The sequence below is a fragment of the Ailuropoda melanoleuca genome, chromosome 8, assembly GCF_002007445.2.
Source record: "Ailuropoda melanoleuca isolate Jingjing chromosome 8, ASM200744v2, whole genome shotgun sequence".
Taxonomy (NCBI): domain Eukaryota; kingdom Metazoa; phylum Chordata; class Mammalia; order Carnivora; family Ursidae; genus Ailuropoda; species Ailuropoda melanoleuca.
In genome coordinates this window covers 67,605,561-67,624,221 of record NC_048225.1, presented here as the reverse complement: position 1 = coordinate 67,624,221, position 18,661 = coordinate 67,605,561, and the positions used below count along the sequence as shown (strand labels likewise).

Below are 18,661 nucleotides of genomic sequence, written 5' to 3'. Positions count from 1 at the left end.
GGCCTTTCTATTTTATCGCATCAGGAGGCGTATAACATCAGTTTGTCCAACTGTCAATGATACTCTGTTTAATCACCCATGTAAGGTGATATTTGCCATATTTTTTTCATATTTTCAAAGGTTTCTTTTTTCCTTGTAATTTAGAGAAATGTGGGGTTCAGTACTTTGCGACCACGTAAAAATTGTTCTCCTTTTTCTCTAAGATCAGGAGCAAAACCAGGATGCCCACTGTCACCACTTTTATTCAACATCGTATTAGGATTCCTGGCCATAGTGATTAGGCAAGAAAAGGAAATAAAAGGCATACAAATTGGAGAGGAAGAAGCAAAACTGTTGCTATTTGTGGATGACATGATCCACCAGATAACTGTTAGAATTCAGTCCAGTTACAGGATACAAAATTAATATGTAAAAATCAGTTGTGTTTCTATACATTAATATAAAGTATCAGAAAGAAAAATCAAGAAAACATCCTATTTACAGTTGCATCAAAAAGAATAAAATACCCAGGAATAAATTTAACCAAAGAGGTGAAAGACCTATATACTGAAAACTATAATACATTCATGAAAAAAATTGAAGAGAGAAATAGCAAGATTTTGTCCTCAAGGACTGAAAGAATTATTAATGTTAAGATGTCCATACTGCCCCAAGCAATCTGAAGATCCAGTGCAATCCATATTAAAATTCCAATGACATTGTCCACAGAACTAGAAATAATTCTGAAATCTGTATGGACCCACAGAAGACCCTGAGTAGACAAACCAATCTTGAGAAAGAAAAAGCCAGAGGTATCACATTCTCTGATTTCAAACTATACTACAAAGCTATAGTAATCAAACAGTATGTATTGGCATAAAAACAGACACATGCATCATTAGAACAGAATAGAGCACACAGAAATAAACCCATGTATTTTTGGTCAATTGATTTACAGCAAAGGAGGCAAGAATAGAGATAGGTGTTGGGAAAACTGGACAAGCCACATGCAAAAGAATGAAACTGGACCACAGTTTTATACCATATACAAAATCAACTCAAAATGGATGAAAGGCTTGAATGTAAGACCTAAAATTACAAAACTCCTCAAAGAAAACATAGGAGGTGATAAGCTCCTTGATACTGGTCTTAGCAGTGTTTTCTTTGGATCTGATTCCAAAGGCAAGGGCAACAAAAGCAAAAATAAACAAACGGAACTGCATCAAACTAAAAAGCTTCTGCACAGTAAAGGAAACCATCAACAACATGAAAAGGCAACCTACTGAATGGGAGAAAACGTGTAAAGAACTAACACAATTCAGTAGCGAAAAAACAATATAATTAAAAAACGGGCCAATGATTTCGGAGAAGACATACATGAAAAGATGCTCAGTGTCACTAATCATCAGGGAAAAGCAAATCAAAACTACAGTGAGCTATCACCTTACACCTGTTGAATGGCTGTTATCAAAAAGACAAGAAACAACAGGATGTGGAGAAAAGGGAGCCCTCTTGCACTTTTGGTAGGAATGTAAATTAGTGCTGCCACCATGAAAAACAGGTATAGATTCCTCAATAAATTAAAAAAGAGAGCAACCTAAGCCAGAAATCCCACTACTGGTTACCTTTCCGAGGAGAATGAAGATACTAATCCAAAAAGACGTGTGCATCCCTGTGCGCACTGCAGACTTATTTATAACAGCCAAGGTAACGGGAACAACCTGCTGTCCATCTGTGGATGAATGGCTACAGAAAATTGATTGTGTGAATTCTAGATAACTCAGCCATATGAGTAGTACATATATAAATACTACTCAGCCATGAAAAAGAATGAAATCTTATATTTGCAATAACATGGATGGACCTCGAGTATGTTATGATAAGTGAAGTAAGGCAGACAGAAAGACAAATACTGCATGGTCTCACTTATGTGTGAAATCTAAAAAAACAAAACAAAACCCAGACTCATAGATACAGAGAATACAGTGATGGTTGCCAGAGGGGAGGGTGGTTGGGAGTAGGAAGGCAAAGTGGGTGAAGAGAATTAAGAAGTACATACTTCCAAGTTATAACATAAGTGAGTCCTTGGGATGTATTGTACTGTGTGGGGAATATAGTCAGTAGCATAGTATTAACATTGTAATGGGATAGATGTGAACTAGACTTATTATAGCGACCATTTCACAATGTATGCAAATATCAAATCACCTGAAACTAATATAACGTATGTCAATAATACCTCAATAAATATAAACTTTTTTCAAGTTTTTCAGATAAAAGTGAAAGAATTGCTTTCTACTGCTCCACTCCCTCCCCTGCTGTATCTGTGCCCCTTTCCCAAACTGTTAACAGTTTGATCTATATCCTTCAATCTTTCTTTTGCTGTAGTCGATGGCAGTTTTGTTGCATTTTCCATATTTAGCACAAAATATATACAAGGGTCGTATTTCTTTATTTTGTGCAAATATGCAGTCATGTGACATAACGCATCATACTTGGTGTTTTACCTTATATGTCTTAGGTGTTTTTTTATGTCCATATGCATCGAGTTATCTTCTCTTTTTAGTAGCTGTATGATAGTTCATAATACAGATTTACCGTAATTTATTTAACCATTCTGTTACTGATATTTGTGTTGTTTCTAGGTTCTCAGTATCATAGACAACTGCAGTTAATATCCCGGAATATGTCTTTGCATGTGTTCAAGTATTTCTTTTTTTTTTTTTTTTTTAAGATTTTATTTATTTTTTTGACGGAGATAGAGACAGCCAGCGAGAGAAAGAACACAAGCAGGGGCAGTGGGAGAGGAAGAAGCAGGCTCATAGGAGAGGAGCCTAACGTGGGGCTCGATCACATAACACCGGGATCACGCCCTGAGCCAAAGGCAGACGCTTAACCGCTGTGCCACCCAGGCGCCCCTCAAGTATTTCTGTAGAATAGATTCCCAAGAGGTATAATGGTTAATTAACTCTTATTGATTCACACTTTGGCAGGAGCTTCCTCACACCCTTACCGATACCAGCAATATTGAGCAATATTTTTTATATTTGCCAATCTGATGGATTAAAAAAGAATGGTAGCTTACTATTTTCATTAGTATTTTTCTGTTTACTAGTGAGAATGTTCATGTTTGTCAGCCATTAATTTCTTCTATGATTGCTCACTTGCCTATGGGGGTTATTTTTTTTAATGGAGCTTTTTGTATACAGTATCCCCTGCTGCCTGAATTTTTGCTGCCTAAACTGGAATTAAGTAGATTTGATAAAGTCTTGAGAAATCCCTTTCTGTATGTACCCTCACTACTGCATCCAAAATCAAATCGATTCCGATAAAAATGTTCCTAATTTGCCATCCAAATTCAGTCTGTCGGAAAGCAGGAACCAAATAGAATGTGGTAGAGAGAGCAAGATGTATTCTCATTCTGATCTTTTCTTCCCTGTGTCTTGTTTATCTTTTGATGTTGTTCATGAGGTTTTACACAATACAAAATTGGAAGTGTTTGTTGAGTATCTGTGGTTTTCCTGTAGAAATTCTAGGTTTTGCTTTACTTAAGTCATCTTTTCCCATCTAAGAATTTTTTTTCAGTCTATTTTATTTCCTTCTCTATGATTATTTTTAGACACACCAGAATTTTTAGATACATGAAATATATTTTTATCCATGAGTTTTATTGACACATTTTTAATAGTTTATCCTTTATCATTAATCGTAAATACCACCTTTATCATACACCAGATTCTTACACATGCAAGGATCTGTTCTAAAGCAGTACCATCCTGTAATCAGTGTATTGATACCTAGATGAGAAAGTTCCTTGTTCTTTTTCAAATATGTCTTGTTTATTGCTTAATTTTTCTTCCAGGTACATTTTAGGACAAAATAAATTTACTTTATCCATTTATGCTTCCTCCAGCAATGTATGTGAATATGCACTTCCCGATGTCTGGAAGAAACTGACTAGGGGTCTGGAACCAAGCCTAAGACTTGAATAAACCCAGAAAAATTAAAGACAAATTATCTGTCTTCTAACCTAGAAGAAACTTAATGGGTTTGTAACACTGTTAAGTGTTGCCTAAGTGTTTGTTTAATGAGCTGTTGACTCATTTACTACCTTCTTCTATGTAAACCCTCTCTAGTCCTCCTTGTACCCCTCCACAGTCACCCCCAGGTTTTCACATCATGATGCTGGTGCACCCTCTTCACCCTTCTAGACATTTCTCCCCATTCCTCTCCACTCTACCACACCCCCCACATTTTCTATCTGGGGAAATCTCATTTATTCCTAAAAACCCAATTCAGATACTACCTTTTCTGGGAATGTCTACTGCATGTCAACAGTAAGAAGATTGTGGTAGACTTTGTGCCTCATATTATTTGTTCCTGTATTACTGTTCCCAAACTTTGAGCTGAATCAGGACATACATGCCATATATATGTCTTTTTCAAACATTTTTGAAAAAGAATACAATATCCCAGTCCTTGGGAAGCTCACCAGAGAATGAAAGGGAAGGCTTAAGATAGAGGGAAAATAGATATGAAAGCATACATTATATATGATTTCTTTTTAAGTCACAAGAGAGCTTTTATATCCATTTTTCCCTCAGCCTGACCAAGTTTAGATTTTATGGCTTATGCTCTAAGCCCTTACAACTTGAGGCAGTCGTTTTGACCCAGGACAGCATTCCACGTGGGATGTCCTACAAGCATGGGTGCAGAGATCGGACCAAATGAGCGGTTACCATGGAGTTTTGGGGCCAGAAGGAAAACTACTAAGAAATGGAGTTAGAAAGGCCTAAATATTCCGTGAAAGATGTGGGGGTAGTAATTTCCTATCATTTGGAGTTAAGTTGCAAATGGACAGATACTCTGAATCTCTTCTTTTTCCGTAGTACTGGATGAACGAATACACCTCACCCATTGGAATCGGCGTTTTTCATTCGGGAATTGAGGTCTACGGCAGAGGTACGTGTGCTCACGGTCTGCATAGACTGTTTTCTTCTGAAGGACTTGTAGTTCCTGGCTATAGCTCCTCCTCTCTTTCCAGGTGCTTCCATACCTTACTGCAGAATGTAGAAGAAAATCTCCCCATATTTGTTTACCCTGTATTTTGGGAAAACACCCAAAGTTGAATGTATTTGGGGAGAAAGTACTAAAGTATGTGACCATACATTCACGTAGTTATCTTTTATTCCAAATACAGGGTCTTAAAAAGTATGCGCCTTTTGGGATTGTTTTACCATGACCGTTTTGGGCTAACAGATACTGGAGTTCCTAAGAAACCTTGTGCTTTGAAAACCAGTCATTATGGTTGGAGATGAGTTGATCCGAGAGTGTCAGACTGGAGATACCAATTTCCTGAGGGAATTTCAGTATTAAATTTGTTTTTATAGTCTTGCAGGTGTGTCATTACAAAGTTTAAACATACCACTGAGCAATTCCCGCCCTGATTACATCTAGCTTTTTGCTCAGGAATGATGGCCTTTGTCATTAACTCAGCCCTTTTATTCTTCCTGGCCCTTTATTATGATAAATATGACAGGAGCCGCTCAAACCAAGCGGCTTGGTTTTCAGCAGCTTTTTCCTTGGTTCTGATTCCCACCGTTGGTGCAGATCAAGCTGCAGGCAGTAATGGTCTGCAAATACCGACCACGTTGCCGGTTCTAGCAGGGTTGGAAGAACGTATTATTTTGCAGCGTACACTCACCCTGTAGCAGAAAGTCTTTTATTTGCCTCAGCCAAGCAGTCTTTGTGCAAGACCTGTAAGAACATGTGATTGCAGGCTACCCAGAGTGACCCGCTGCGGCTACAGACAGCTTTCGCAAACAGGAGGAAAAGTCGCGAACACGAGGCAAAGGCACATTTCCCCTGATGTGTCAGTGTGGCGTTTATACTGCCCCTCCTGACGGTCCTCGTGACTTGCTTCTGGCGGCAGCGAAGCACAGGAAATGTTCGCTGTAGGGATCCGCCACGTAAGCTCCATCTCGCTGGAAAGGCTGCATTACCGCACAGTCCCCCAAAGCAAAGAGGCTCCTGCCGAAGGGTCAGTGGTCAGGGCAGTTGCTCCGGGTGGCTTCGTAGTCTTTGGGTTTGCTCCCTTGTTTGAGTTGGCTTTTGCCAAAGTTGTGTGTGTTCCTGTTTAACTGACTTTCTGTGGTGCGTTATAGTCTTGTAAGTGCCATCCAGCTCTGAGCCACGTGGTCATGCTGCTGTGACATAGAGAAGGACATGGGGCATGTGGCAGTTTCCCCATTTTGCAAACGAAGAAGCCCAGGCTCAGCTCTGCTGAAAGTCCTACTACTAAGTAATAGGACGAGGACTCGAACCCAAGTGTTCTTGCCTACTAGTCCAGCATTCTTTCACCTGTCGAGTCATTGCTCCCCTCCCTAAGGTGATCTAGGAATAATTAGAAACATGGTCCAAACGTGTCATGGAAGCTTAGCCAAGGTAATCTTGCTAAAAGTGAATGACACTTCTTGAATAAATGAAAAAAATGGCTCGACGACCTTCTACTGGAATTGAGGAAATAAAACATCTAACCATAATCCTTCCATGTCTAACCTGATTATCTACAGTGTTTTATAAAATCCTATCATTAAGATAATTTTTACTATTTCAGAGTTGAGTGTCGGATGCTTTATTTCTTATCCACACCCTTGCTTTTTTTCTCTGGAAGGTGTGGATCAGAAGTAAACTTGGTATCTGCCTTGTTCTTTGACCTTTCACGATTATATTTAATAAATTTTAAGTGATGAGATTAATGTAAACATTTGTTTGTAATTTTGAAAATAAGTCCACCACGACATGCCACTTCGATATCTAGGTATCTCCTCCCGGGAATTTTAGTTCCTTCCTTACCTGAAAGCACTGTCTGCTTCTGTTCTGGGTGGGAGTTGCTATCTCGTGAGTCTGTAGCGCAGGCCGCCCCTCCTGGCTCAGAGATGCGCTGTGGAGAGAGTGTGTGAGGACGGGTGTGTGTTAATCTGGGAGCTTATTTTTTCTTGAATGAGGGGAAAGGAAAATTCAGTTTTTCAGGCTTGCTCAAGTTTCACCCTTACTCAAAGATAAACCAAGAGTCTTCAACCCAGGAGCCGTGCGAAATCATTGTTATTAGACAGTTTTTCCAGTAAAGTGTAAGTTTAACATTTGATTGCTTTAATTTAGAAATTGACAAAACACGGAATGGACCACCCACTTAGTTTGGCACGATCGTGAGGCAGAGAGCCCGCGTTCACCCGTGAGTGTTAGTCACTCTGCTCTCACCAGCATACGCGAAATACAGGATCACCTTTGAGTGTCTTTCGTTACGAGTTTCAGGCCTTTTGTATCAAGTGTTGTGTACGAGTAACAGCTGAATGAGATGTTTGTGAAAGTTATTGATAACCTGGAAAATATTTAGATGGTATCATTATTATCCTCATCATTTTTTAAAGCTAATTCAGCATTCTGATTAAGTTTTGTGTGATAAATACTAAAAATCATGAGTTTTCTCTTTTCAGAATTTGCTTATGGTGGCCATCCTTACCCCTTTTCTGGAATATTTGAAATTTCCCCAGGAAATGCTTCTGAACTAGGAGAAACATTTAAATTTAAGTAAGTAGGGAGGACAATTTTTATTACACTGTCTTAGGTGCTCAAGCGTGTTTTCAGGCATACAGAATTCATTCTGTAGATGAAAATCTAGGAAGTTAAAATGTTTCTTTAATGTTGTTTTAGTTGCTGACACTTTATTTAAAATTGAATCTATCTGAAGTTGTATAAACATGGGAATTCGGCCAGATGTGACTTAAATAACCTAGTCTGTTGCTTTTACTCAAGACCCATGTAAGTTATCTCATGTACTTTGAAAATGTTCTTACTTTGGTATAACTTGGGTTCTGGTTTAGAAGGTTTGTATGTAGTGATTGCTTCCCCTCGACCTCCCACGCAGGGGGGAGATGGAAGACGGTTTTCTTGCGGCCTACCCAACACTATTACAAATACCTTCATTTTTCAGGTGGTAGCTACCCTTGTGAGCAGAGCATACAGGGCTGTTGACTCTGTAAACAGTCTCACCTGTATGTTTCAGCTGTACACCTAAAACTAATGTGACATTGGGTGTCAACGCAAATTTTAAAAAGTTAAAAATTTTAAAAATAAAATGGCGTGAAGAGAAAAAAAATGATCGATAGGGAGAGAGAGCATGTGAGCAGGGGGAGGGGCAGAGGGAGAAAGAATCCCAAGCAGGCTCCTCAGTCAGCATGGAGCCTGACGCGGGACTTGATCTCACGACCCTGAGATCATGACCTGAGCCGAAATCGAGAGTCGGAATGCTTAACTGACTGAGCTGCCCAGGTGCCCCATTTGGTAGGATTTTTTTTTTTAATCTTTTCATTTTTCCCAATGAAAGGGACACGTTATACATTTGAAATAACTGAACAGTTGGTTAACTGAGAAATTGTTATTAATAAGTGCTTACATTACATGTTTTGATAAACCAGAATACTCTGGAGCCGTCTGAGTAGTCAACAACACTGAGAATTTGAATGCTAATAATCAGATTTCCATTTCTTTTTTTTTTTTTTTTTTTAAAGATTTTATTTATTTATTTGACAGAGATAGGGACAGCCAGCGAGAGAGGGAACACAAGCAGGGGGAGTGGGAGAGGGAGAAGCAGGCTCCCAGCGGAGGAGCCTGATGTGGGGGTCGATCCCATAACGCCGGGATCACGCCCTGAGCCGAAGGCAGACGCTTAACCGCTGTGCCACCCAGGCGCCCCAGATTTCCATTTCTTAATTAAGTTTTGTATTTGAAGAGATATTTAGAACCTTAGGTTCAAAGAGCCTTAAAGAAATTTTGGGCCTCTGATCGTTAACTTGCCAAGTAAAAAGTAGTGAAATGAGGTTGTACCCTTGAAATTCAGGATAGGACTACACTTTTTTTTTTTTTTTTAGATTGTATTTATTTATTTATTTGACAGAGAGAACACAAGTAGGCAGAGTGGCAGGCAGAGGCAGAGGGAGAAGCAGGCTCCCTGCTGAGCAGGGAGCCCGATGCGGGGCTCAATCCCAGGATCCTGGGATCATGACCTGAGCCAAAGTCAGATGCTTAACCAACTGAGCCACTCAGGCATCCCAAGGGCTACACATTTTTATCACTACCAAGTTCATGGTTTTCTTGGCCTATCGCTGATTTGCTGTAATACTATCCTGAATCTACTCCTTAGATTTCCCTTTTAACAGGACTACTAGATGAAAGGATTTTCTAAGTATTTTTAGTTTTCTTAGATGCCTAACCTGTATCTGACTAAAGTTCACTTTCTATTGGATAATGTCTACTGCATTTCCAGGGTAGTAGTTGGGGGTCAGGTGGAGGGTGTTTATTTTTATAATTGGGGGGTTTTTTTAGTTGTTGGTTTTATAACGCTGTAACAACAACAACAAAAAGCTGTTTGGTAGTCCGTCTCACGGTGGCTCAGAAGCAGATGCCGTAGAAGACTGTTGCTGAGGGAGGTCGTGGCCAGCTCTTCGATGCCAGTGTAATAGAGCAAAGTATTGGCCGCATGGATCTGGTTCTCTGATTACCCGACTGCTTACACAGTGCTTGTGAAAGTAACACGTGGCTACATTTTTAATATACGACACACTGTTTCATAAAGAAAATGAGCAGGTTTGCATTTGTAGGATTCAGAAGTAACATGCCTAGGAGTTCCTTGCAGAAAAGTAGAAACCCAAGAGGAAGTTTAGAAGTATCTCGTTTACCTTTTAGTTGTGTCACACGAACTCGGCTTTGTTACGCCGGTCAGAATATTCCTGGGAATAAGCAAGTCTTTGAACATGCTCTTTAGAAAAATACTTAAAACTCACGCAGTCGTGTTTGTTTCTGTCCTCTTTCCTTTTGTTCTTCAAGAGAAGCTGTGGTTTTAGGGAGCACGGACTTCCTGGAGGATGACATCGAGAAGATCGTGGAAGAGCTGGGGAAGGAGTACAAGGGCAACGCCTACCACCTGATGCATAAGAACTGCAATCACTTCTCCTCGGCGCTGTCGGAGGTGAGTGGCTTTCTCCTCAGATCCCTCGGGCAGAGCACGTGCGCCGGCGTCCTCGCCGTCCGGCTGTTCGCAGCCCCTTGTCTCCTCCGTGTGTTCCCGATCCTTCCTGTTGGGGAGAGCGCGGTGTGGTGTCTTGTCTGGATGAGCTCTCCGAGGTCGGCGCGGTTTCAGACCGTGGCCCGGTCACGACGTGGCCGTGGGTGGAGTCCACACAGGTAGTCGCCTCCTCGGATTGCACTTTTGTCACTGCCTGGAACGTGCGCTTGAGAGAAACTAACACCTGAGCGACGGCTGCCTCTCAGCCGCGAGATTCCTCTTTTCCTGTTTTAGTTGCTGTTGTGAATTTGTTTCCTGGCTCTTAAAACGATTAATAAGTCATTCGTTTTGCTGCTCTGGAAATTTCGTTCTGCCAGCTTACACACGGGCGCTTGTTTGCCTTCCCAGTCTGGACTCCCAAGCAGGAGACCAGAGCTAGATCCGAATCGTAGTGCCTGCAGACAGAAAAGGGAGGGAAGAAATCACAAGATTAGGAAATAAGGTCGAGAGAATTAACTAGCACTCGAGGAGCTTCCCAGCTCCCCGACTCTGGGCGGCTGGAGGGGGGCGGCGTTGGGCCCCGCAGGACTCGGACGGAGGGCAGAACAGACAGAGCTGCCGGCTCGGTGGCCTGTGCATGGGCGCCCAGCTCGCTGGCCCCGTCCCCTGGCCTCATGGCTTCCGCAGCACGGCTCTCGGACAGGCCCGTGGTGGGCGCGCCGTGCTTCCCGGAGGACGTGTCCGGCACCCGCAGCACAGACGACTCGCGATTCACATCGTCTGCGCCCCGCCGCGGGCACGGAGTCGGCATCTTCGTGTTCGCGTGAGCCCCGATGGTTCATACGGGCGTGGAAGCCGGAGGAGCGCCAGCAGTGCACACGCGGATCCCGTAGAGGTCACCTGGCTGCCTTTCCAGAACGAGAGAAGGTGGTTCGGGTCCTTCCTGACCCCACGTGTAGGCAGTGCAGCCAGGGAGCCGTAGGAGCCTAGAATGTTAAAGTCGGCAGCGGTAGTAGCCGCACCCAATCCAGTCGCCTCGTTCGACGGACGAGGTGGCTGTGCGCTCATCCAGGGTGTGGAGGAGCTGCCGGGCCGCCGTCCGCTGTGACGGGGAAGCTACCTGCAGAATTGGGAATGGTCGACCTGGCCCCGGAGACCCGGCGCGCTGGAAACCTTGGCTGTTTCAGCCGTGCTGCCCGTGTGAGGGGGACGAAGTGCGGCCCAGGTGACACGTGAGGTCTGTCCTCTCCTCCAAGCAGGAAAAGCCCCCCAAATTCCCAAAGCTGAGTTTTGGGGCAGCCAAAAATGCCAAACTTTTGTGTTGCTCTCTCCTCCAAGTGGGAGGGAACATGATTAAAACATTTGCAGACTTGAGCCAAGTAAGGAGGGGAGCAGGGGGGACACCGCAGTAATTCTCTAGTTGCTGCTTGCTGAAGCATCCCCGCGCCGTCCCAGCTGGGATCCCCCCAGACAGCTGTAACCTCTGTCATGGCCAGGTTTACTGCTGTGAGAGTGTGAGTAACTTCACAATGAGGAAAGAATTGTATTTTGTGATTGTTGCATCTATGGACATAGGATAGGAATTAGTATAAAACGTTTTGTGCATGTAATTTTATAGAGGATACTGGGATTGTCTCACGTGGGGAATGCTGCAGAGAGAAAGTGTTAAGGGGCACAACTCCCTTGCTTTTTACATCCATAAAGTGGATGGAGTTTAAGTCTTTCGATGATGGAAAGAAAATGTGTCTCCACAGCTGAGATTTTTACTATGATTTTTGCCTCTTGCAGTCTCTGGAGAAAGGGAGACAACATTCAAGGAGAGACCATTTCCAGGTGGACTTCAGAGTGTTAAAAAGCAGTTTTTAGATACTAATGAGCTCTTGGAAAATCAGATATCTGACCTATCCAGGCTGCTGATTTTCCGGCCCAACATACATATTTTGTAATGAGTTTTAAAAAAGGGCTTAGGGAAACTTTGCATGTTCCTTGAACTTAGAAACATGGCTCCCTGGCCTTGCAGCATCCCGGCTTTACTCCTGCCAAAGAAAAGCCCTGGCCTTTTTTGGCAATCCTGAATTCACAGTCCTGATTGCCTGGGCTTGACTCGGCTGAAACCCAGCACTGTCTGCTACCCTCTCTGCTAAACTGAAAAGTAGAGGCTGGGGGAATGGGACTTGTCCTTGGGGACCGTTGCAGGGCAGGACACTGTCTGTGGAGCCCTACACTGTGAAAGCCTTACAGACCTTGACCGACCCATCTGGGTTGCTTGCATGTGCCGCCAGGAAAGGGCTTTTTCCCGCCAGGACCGGTTGCGTTGAACTGCTTGTCAGCTCCAGGTTTCCAGTACAGGGACTTACTGAATCCCTAACCAGTGATTCTTGCCAAAACTGCAAGTGGGGGAAAGCACATCACCAGGACTGCGAGCCCCCGCCCGCTTCCAACGTGTCTGGCTCCCGGGATCACGATTGTGGCTTAGTTGCGGGGGGCAGCCAGGGGTTAGCAGTCAGACTGGCCCCCTCCCGCTTCCCGCCACACATGCCTTAGCAAGGCTGTGCGGTCACCAGATGCAGCTGTCCGCAGACGTGGGGTGGTCTTCTCCAAGCTGTTTGCTAGGTAAATGGTCAGGGTAGATGGAGGGAGCGGCTGTATAAACCCATTTTGAAATTTTCTGAAAATTTCTGAAAATTTCAGGATTTTATCCTGACGAATCCCTAACATGATGTGCCCGTCTAGTTCAGTTACATAAAAATATCTCCAGTAAGAGCTCTTTGTCCCTCTTGTGTCCATCTTCCCAGACCAAAAAAGGGCTGGGTGAGAGCAGGGGATAATTTTTACAATGTGAAGTTAGGATTGCTAAATGGCACACACTGATTGCGTAACAACAACAAACAAAACCCCAAACCCTGGCACCTAGGGAGAAAGGAGGTGGGGGCATAATAACCTTTGCTTTTCAACGCTGCACCTTCCCTTGTCCTAAAGAAGAACGTTGCATTCTGCCTGTCCGAGCTGCTGCAGGTACTTTGGATCCGGCGGGCTGCTGCCCTGTGCCTACACTCGCCACACATGACACCGCGCACGTCTTCCACGCTCGCGAGGCCGATAACCTGGCGTCACGGACACACACAACTGTTTGGATCTGACCGTCTCTAGGCAGACCCTCTGAAACCAAGCTTCAGCCAGTTTTCCAGGCTAGATTGGAAACCCTCGGGCAGAAGCCCTGTCTTCATCCATTTGGGTGGCTGGAACACGAGCACAGACCCCGGGGGGCTTCTCAACAACAGACCTTTACTTCTTACCTTTCTGGAGGCTGGGAAGGCCAAGGTCAAGGCTCTGGTAGATTCAGCATCTGGTGAGGTCTGCTCCCTGGGTCACAGGCTGCTGCTTGTCCTGGCCTCAGGTGGCGGGAGGAGTGAGGGGCTCTCACATTCCTGGTTAGCGCCCTAATCCTATTCGTGAGGGCTCGGCCCTCATGCCCTGACCACCGCCCCGAGGCCCCCCTTCCTCACACCGTCATGTCGCAGGTTAAGATTTCAGCACACCAACTTGGAGGGGACAGAAATCTCCGGTCTAAAGCAAGCCCCATGGTGCTCACTCCCAGAGAGAAAGCAAGTTGGGTGGGGGCCTTGTAACCTGGACTGCCTGACCCGTTTGGCCTGCTTGGGGTGTCCTAACATCATAAACTGACTTTCTAGGGGTACCCATGGGCCCTCTGGGGTTTTACTTGTGCGTGTACCCTGTCATGACGTTGCCTCAGCCCTGAAAACCTTTGAGGCTGACGTCAGGTTACTGGCCAGAGTTGCTCTGATCCTAAATGATGCGTCCAGCCAGGTAAAGAAGGTTCATACGAAAACACGGTGGCTGCCACCTGGCTTTCTAAAATCAACCTTGATGGTTAGTGGGATTTGTTTTAACTGTAAGGCCAGGAACCGTAAAGGGTGTAACTGAAACCAATACTTCAGGTTGGTCTCACCCTCCTGCATGGGGCCCTTTGATAATATTTGCTATAACAGCAGCTTGGCCAAGTTTGGAGGCTGGGGGGTGCTGTGTAAAAAAAAAGAGCTAAAACAGGCCAGAGGCCGCTGTCCTTATAAAGGCCTGCTTCTCCGAGGGGGGCTTTGGATGGCATCTGAGAACTTGATTTTCAGGATGGAGGGTGGCTTGCTGTGCCTGACCTGTTTGTATGAACAGTGTGATTTCTGTAATACACCTGCTTAGATTCTGGGGAATCTAACAGCTTGGTACGTGCCGAGGAGCGGGTGGCTGCCTGCACAACGTGGCCCCAGTAAGACTTTGGATGCTGGGTGTCTAGTGACTGTCCTTAGTGGGCATTTCACACGTGTTGTCCCCACTCCTTCATGGGGTCATTAAGTGTATCCTGTGTGAGTCTGCTGGGAGAGGCGCTCGTGTGCCCAGTCCTGCAGCCCTCTCAGCCAGTCATCATCTAACTGGAGGTGGTCTTGGGGACCACTCGCTCAGCTCAGTAGCAGTCTCCAAAGGTGATCAAGAGTTGTTGTTTTTCTTTCGGTGTCATGAATTTCCCCCTCCTCCCCAGATTTAAAAAATCTCAAACAATCTAACTTATACCTAGAGGAACTAGAAAAGAACAAACAAAGCCTGAGGTTAGTAGGAAGAAGGAAGTAATAAGGATCAGAGTCAAAATAAATGAAATACGGACTAAAAAGAGAGCGAAAGGATCAATGAAACTAAGGGCTGGTTCTTTGAAAAGATAAGCAAAATTGACAAACCTTTAGCTTGACTCACCAAGAAAAAAAGAGGCAGGGCTCAAATAAAAATGAAAGAAGTAATGACGGACACAACAGAAATACGAAGGATCGTAAGAGAGACACTGTGAGCAGATTGGACAACCAAGAAGAGATGGACAAATTCCTAGAAACATACCATGTTCTGAGGCTGAATGATAAGGAAATAGAAAATCGACTAAGGAGATTGAATCAAAAACCTCCCAGCAAACAAAAGTCCAAGACCAGACAGCTTGACTGGTGAATTCTACCAGACATTCAAGGATTTAATACCTAACCTCAAACTTCTCCCAAAAAAAGAAAGAGGAGGGAACACTTCCAAACTCATTCTACGAGGCCAGCATCACCCCGATACCAAAACCAGACAAGGACACCACAAAAAAAGAAAACCACATCCCAACATCCCTGGTGAACAGAGATGCAGGAATCCTCAACAAAACATTAGCAAACCAAATTCAACAGACGTTAAGCACATTCTGCACCAGGATCGAGTGGGGCTTTTCCCGGGGATGCCCCAGTGGTTCCACATTTGCAGATCAGTCAGGGCGATACACCACGTGAACAAAATGAAAGATAAAAATCATATGATCATCTGTAGATGCAGAAAAGCATTTGACAAAATCCGGCACCCACTTATGATAAAACCCTCAATGAAGCAGGTAGAGAGGGAACGTACCTCAACATAATAAAGGCCGAAGGTGACAGGTCCACAGCTCGCGTCATCCTCAGTGGGGAAAGATCAGGGGTGGCCACTTGGGCCGTTCCACACAGCGTTGTAACGAATCACCCTGGGCATACGTGACTTCATACCTAGGCAGTGTGTGTCGGGGGTGAATTTCTAAAAGGGGAGTTATTGGTTGAAGCCTAAATGCAAAAGTAATTTTACTAATACACCACTACCCGCTGTAAGAAATATGTCTTACATCATGAGGCAGTATACACGCACGTACGTGTACTGCGTTCAAACAGGTGTCGCAACCAGCCCTCCCTCCTATCTGTAATCCAGTTCATTTTGAAAATTCAAGTCACAATGCTGAATGACTCACGAATGGGCCTGGACTCGAAGTTTCGAGATGTTGGCTTGGCAGAGGACCAGCACGCTTCTGCGAGGGCCAGAGTGGGGGGGGGGTATAAGCTGGGGGACTGGTCACGGACTGGACTCCACCATTGAGAGCTCAGCCCACAGGTGTGGCCGTGTCCCAGCACAAATCCATCTACCCACTGTAGAAACAGGAGGCTGTAGGTGACAGTACTGTGTTCTGGGCTGATGAGGCCCCACCACCAGGGCTTGGGAGGAAGGTAGCTTATTGAGTAAAACCAGGACTTGGGAAGTAGGTTGAAGGAAGTGAATAGTCAACAGAGGCCGGACGCTAACCTGGATACTCCTCACCATCACTTCTGTGCTTAACCTGCAAATATGCACGTGCCCCCCCGAACGTGTCTTGGGTGTAAAATACAACGTAATACTCGTTTGCCTGGGTTTCTTAGGTGGAGAGATGGGAGTGGTATCGTGGAAGGTCATGGCTCAGCTTTCCCCCAGATCGAGTTCACAGACACATTTCTCAAAAAAAAATTTTTTTTAAGATTTTACTTGAGAGAGTACGAGTGGAGGGACAGAGGCAGAGCTAGAAGCAGGTTCCTCGCTGAGCAGGAGCCTGATGTGGGGTTCGATCCCAGGACCCCAAGATCATGACCTGAGCTGAAGGCAAGACGCTTAACCCACTGAGCCGCCCACAAGCCCCTCTCAGATATTTTAAGTACTCTCTGTCTCTCTGTGCTGCCCAGCCACATGATCCAGTTTGGTCAAAACATGCCAAATTCCCTCAAGTGAGACCACTTGCCCCGTGGTTGAGACAGAGACGTCGTGTTTAAAGGAAACGTAGTCTTTGTCAGGTAAGGCTAACCCTTTAGAGAGAAAAGGTACTTTGCTTAATTACAGGTACTGGTTTATTTACATTTAGCTAATTTTTGGACATAAGATATTTTGGCACCTTTTTCCCAAGTCATCAGCCAAGATCAGATGGCCTGATCCTAATCTGTGACGTGACCAGAGGCAAAATCACCAAGGGGTTTTGGGGACCGGGGAGCACGGGCCCAGGAAGCCCAGTGTTGTCTGCGGACGGGCAAGAGGGTTAAGAAAGAAAGTTCGTTGTGGAAGACCCAGTTGTTACTATCTGAGATAGGCGGGCCATGCTTGTGGCTCTGGAGTCCTAAAGACAGGGTCAGGGCAGGAAGTGGGCAGAGAGCCACACACCATCAACCGTGGGGACCCCCCTGGCTCCCCGTCTGCCGCTGCCACCCCCAGCAGAGCCTGCAGATGAGAGGCCAGCCGGGGGTTCCGGCCGCATCCAGAGCATGGCCCCACCCCTGCCACGGACTCCCAAAGCCAGGTGTGCACCTGGGGAGACGTTTCCTTCTCGAAGGATACGAGCCCCTGGGGAGAGGTGGGTCGGGGACAGAAGTCACAGGGTAGATAGGGATGCAGAAAGCGGGCCGCTTGAACAAGGCTCCGCAGAGAGGAAGGGATGGGGCCGCCGGGAGGGCCCAGGCTCCGGAGGCGGGTGCCCCGTGTCCACAGAGGCCCGGAGGCCACGTTTCCGGGGTGCCCCCCCGGCACCGGACCAGGCCCACCTCAGTGCCCTCACCTAACACGACGCCCTTTGTGGTCCACAGATACTCTGCGGGAAGGAGATCCCTCGCTGGATCAACCGGCTGGCCTACTTCAGCTCGTGCATACCCTTCCTGCAGAGCTGCCTCCCGAAGGAGTGGCTCACGCCCGCCGCGCTGCAGTCCAGCGTCAGCCAGGAGCTGCGGGACGAGCTGGAGGAGGCCGAGGACGCCGCCGCCGCCGCCGTGGCCGCCTCCGTGGCGCGCCGCCGCCGGCCCCCGGCCCGGGCGCCACACGAAACTGTAAACGTGGCCAAAGTCACACCCTCAGAGCTGTCCCTGACCGTGGACTGTCAGCGAGAGAGAAGTAAAAGAGTAAGCGTCCTCTGGACGTTGGTATGCAAAGACGGCTCTCCCCAAACCCGTGTTTCAGCTCAGGATTATATTTGTAATCAAAAGAATCACTTGGCGCAGGAGGGAGAACTTTGTATGAAAGCTGCCCTCTGGTTTTTTTAACCCACTTGTAAACTTGGATTTACTTCTGTTTTATACGAGCTCTGTTAAGTTATGTTTACAGTATTTTGTATCGCTGTTTACAAATCTCGCACGGACTCCTGCCGCGGTGAGAGGGGAAAACCTTCCTGGCTTCGTAAGCGAGGAGGTTCGTCTTTGTGCACGCCGACCGTTGCCGGCGGGCACACGGGGCTCACCGGAGGCACTGGGGCGGTCAGAGGCCCCGCCCCCCGCTCGAGAATGGTCTTTTAGGTTGGTGTTTGGTTTTGTTCACGTTCGGGACGCAGAGGGGAAGGAGCCCCCGCGGCCGAGGGCGGCGGCTCCCCGGGCTCCCCCAGGTCCGGGGGGCTTGCATCCCGAATACCGGTCCACCCCAGCAGGCTGGCCCCTTCCTGCGTCCGTCCGTAGTTAACGATGGTTTCCGTTCAAGATAGTCTTGCTAGTCACTAAGGAGTATTTTTGCACACATGTTGGGGGCTTCACCTTTATTTTCATACATCCCGCTGCCCTCCTCCCTGCACCGGGTGTGACGACAGGGTAGGAAGACCTAAGCGGCGGCCATCTGAGTCGTGGCGTGAGTTGACATTCAACTGCTTTCTAACTGTTCGGGCTGCCTTTTTATACGAGACCTTGAAAACTGGAGTCTGAAGTAACACTCTCCACAAAGCGAATCATTCAATATTCTGCCATTCTTTGTACCATTTCAGACAGAGTGTTGGTGTCCGTTGGCTTGTGATGG

At 46.0% G+C, this 18,661-nt stretch overlaps 1 protein-coding gene across 1 annotated transcript in view; it reads left to right on the top strand.

Moving 5' to 3' along the window:
• The window catches only part of DESI2 (desumoylating isopeptidase 2), a 42,879-nt gene extending 25,012 nt beyond the window's left edge, over positions 1–17,867 (top strand). Inside the window, 5 exon segments of the mRNA XM_034666630.1 lie at positions 4,869–4,941; positions 7,476–7,569; positions 9,865–10,006; positions 17,476–17,673; positions 17,675–17,867. Coding sequence (XP_034522521.1) covers positions 4,869–4,941; positions 7,476–7,569; positions 9,865–10,006; positions 17,476–17,673; positions 17,675–17,716 — 549 coding nt within the window. The 3' untranslated portion in view covers positions 17,717–17,867.
• Positions 17,868–18,661: the final 794 nt, after the last annotated feature.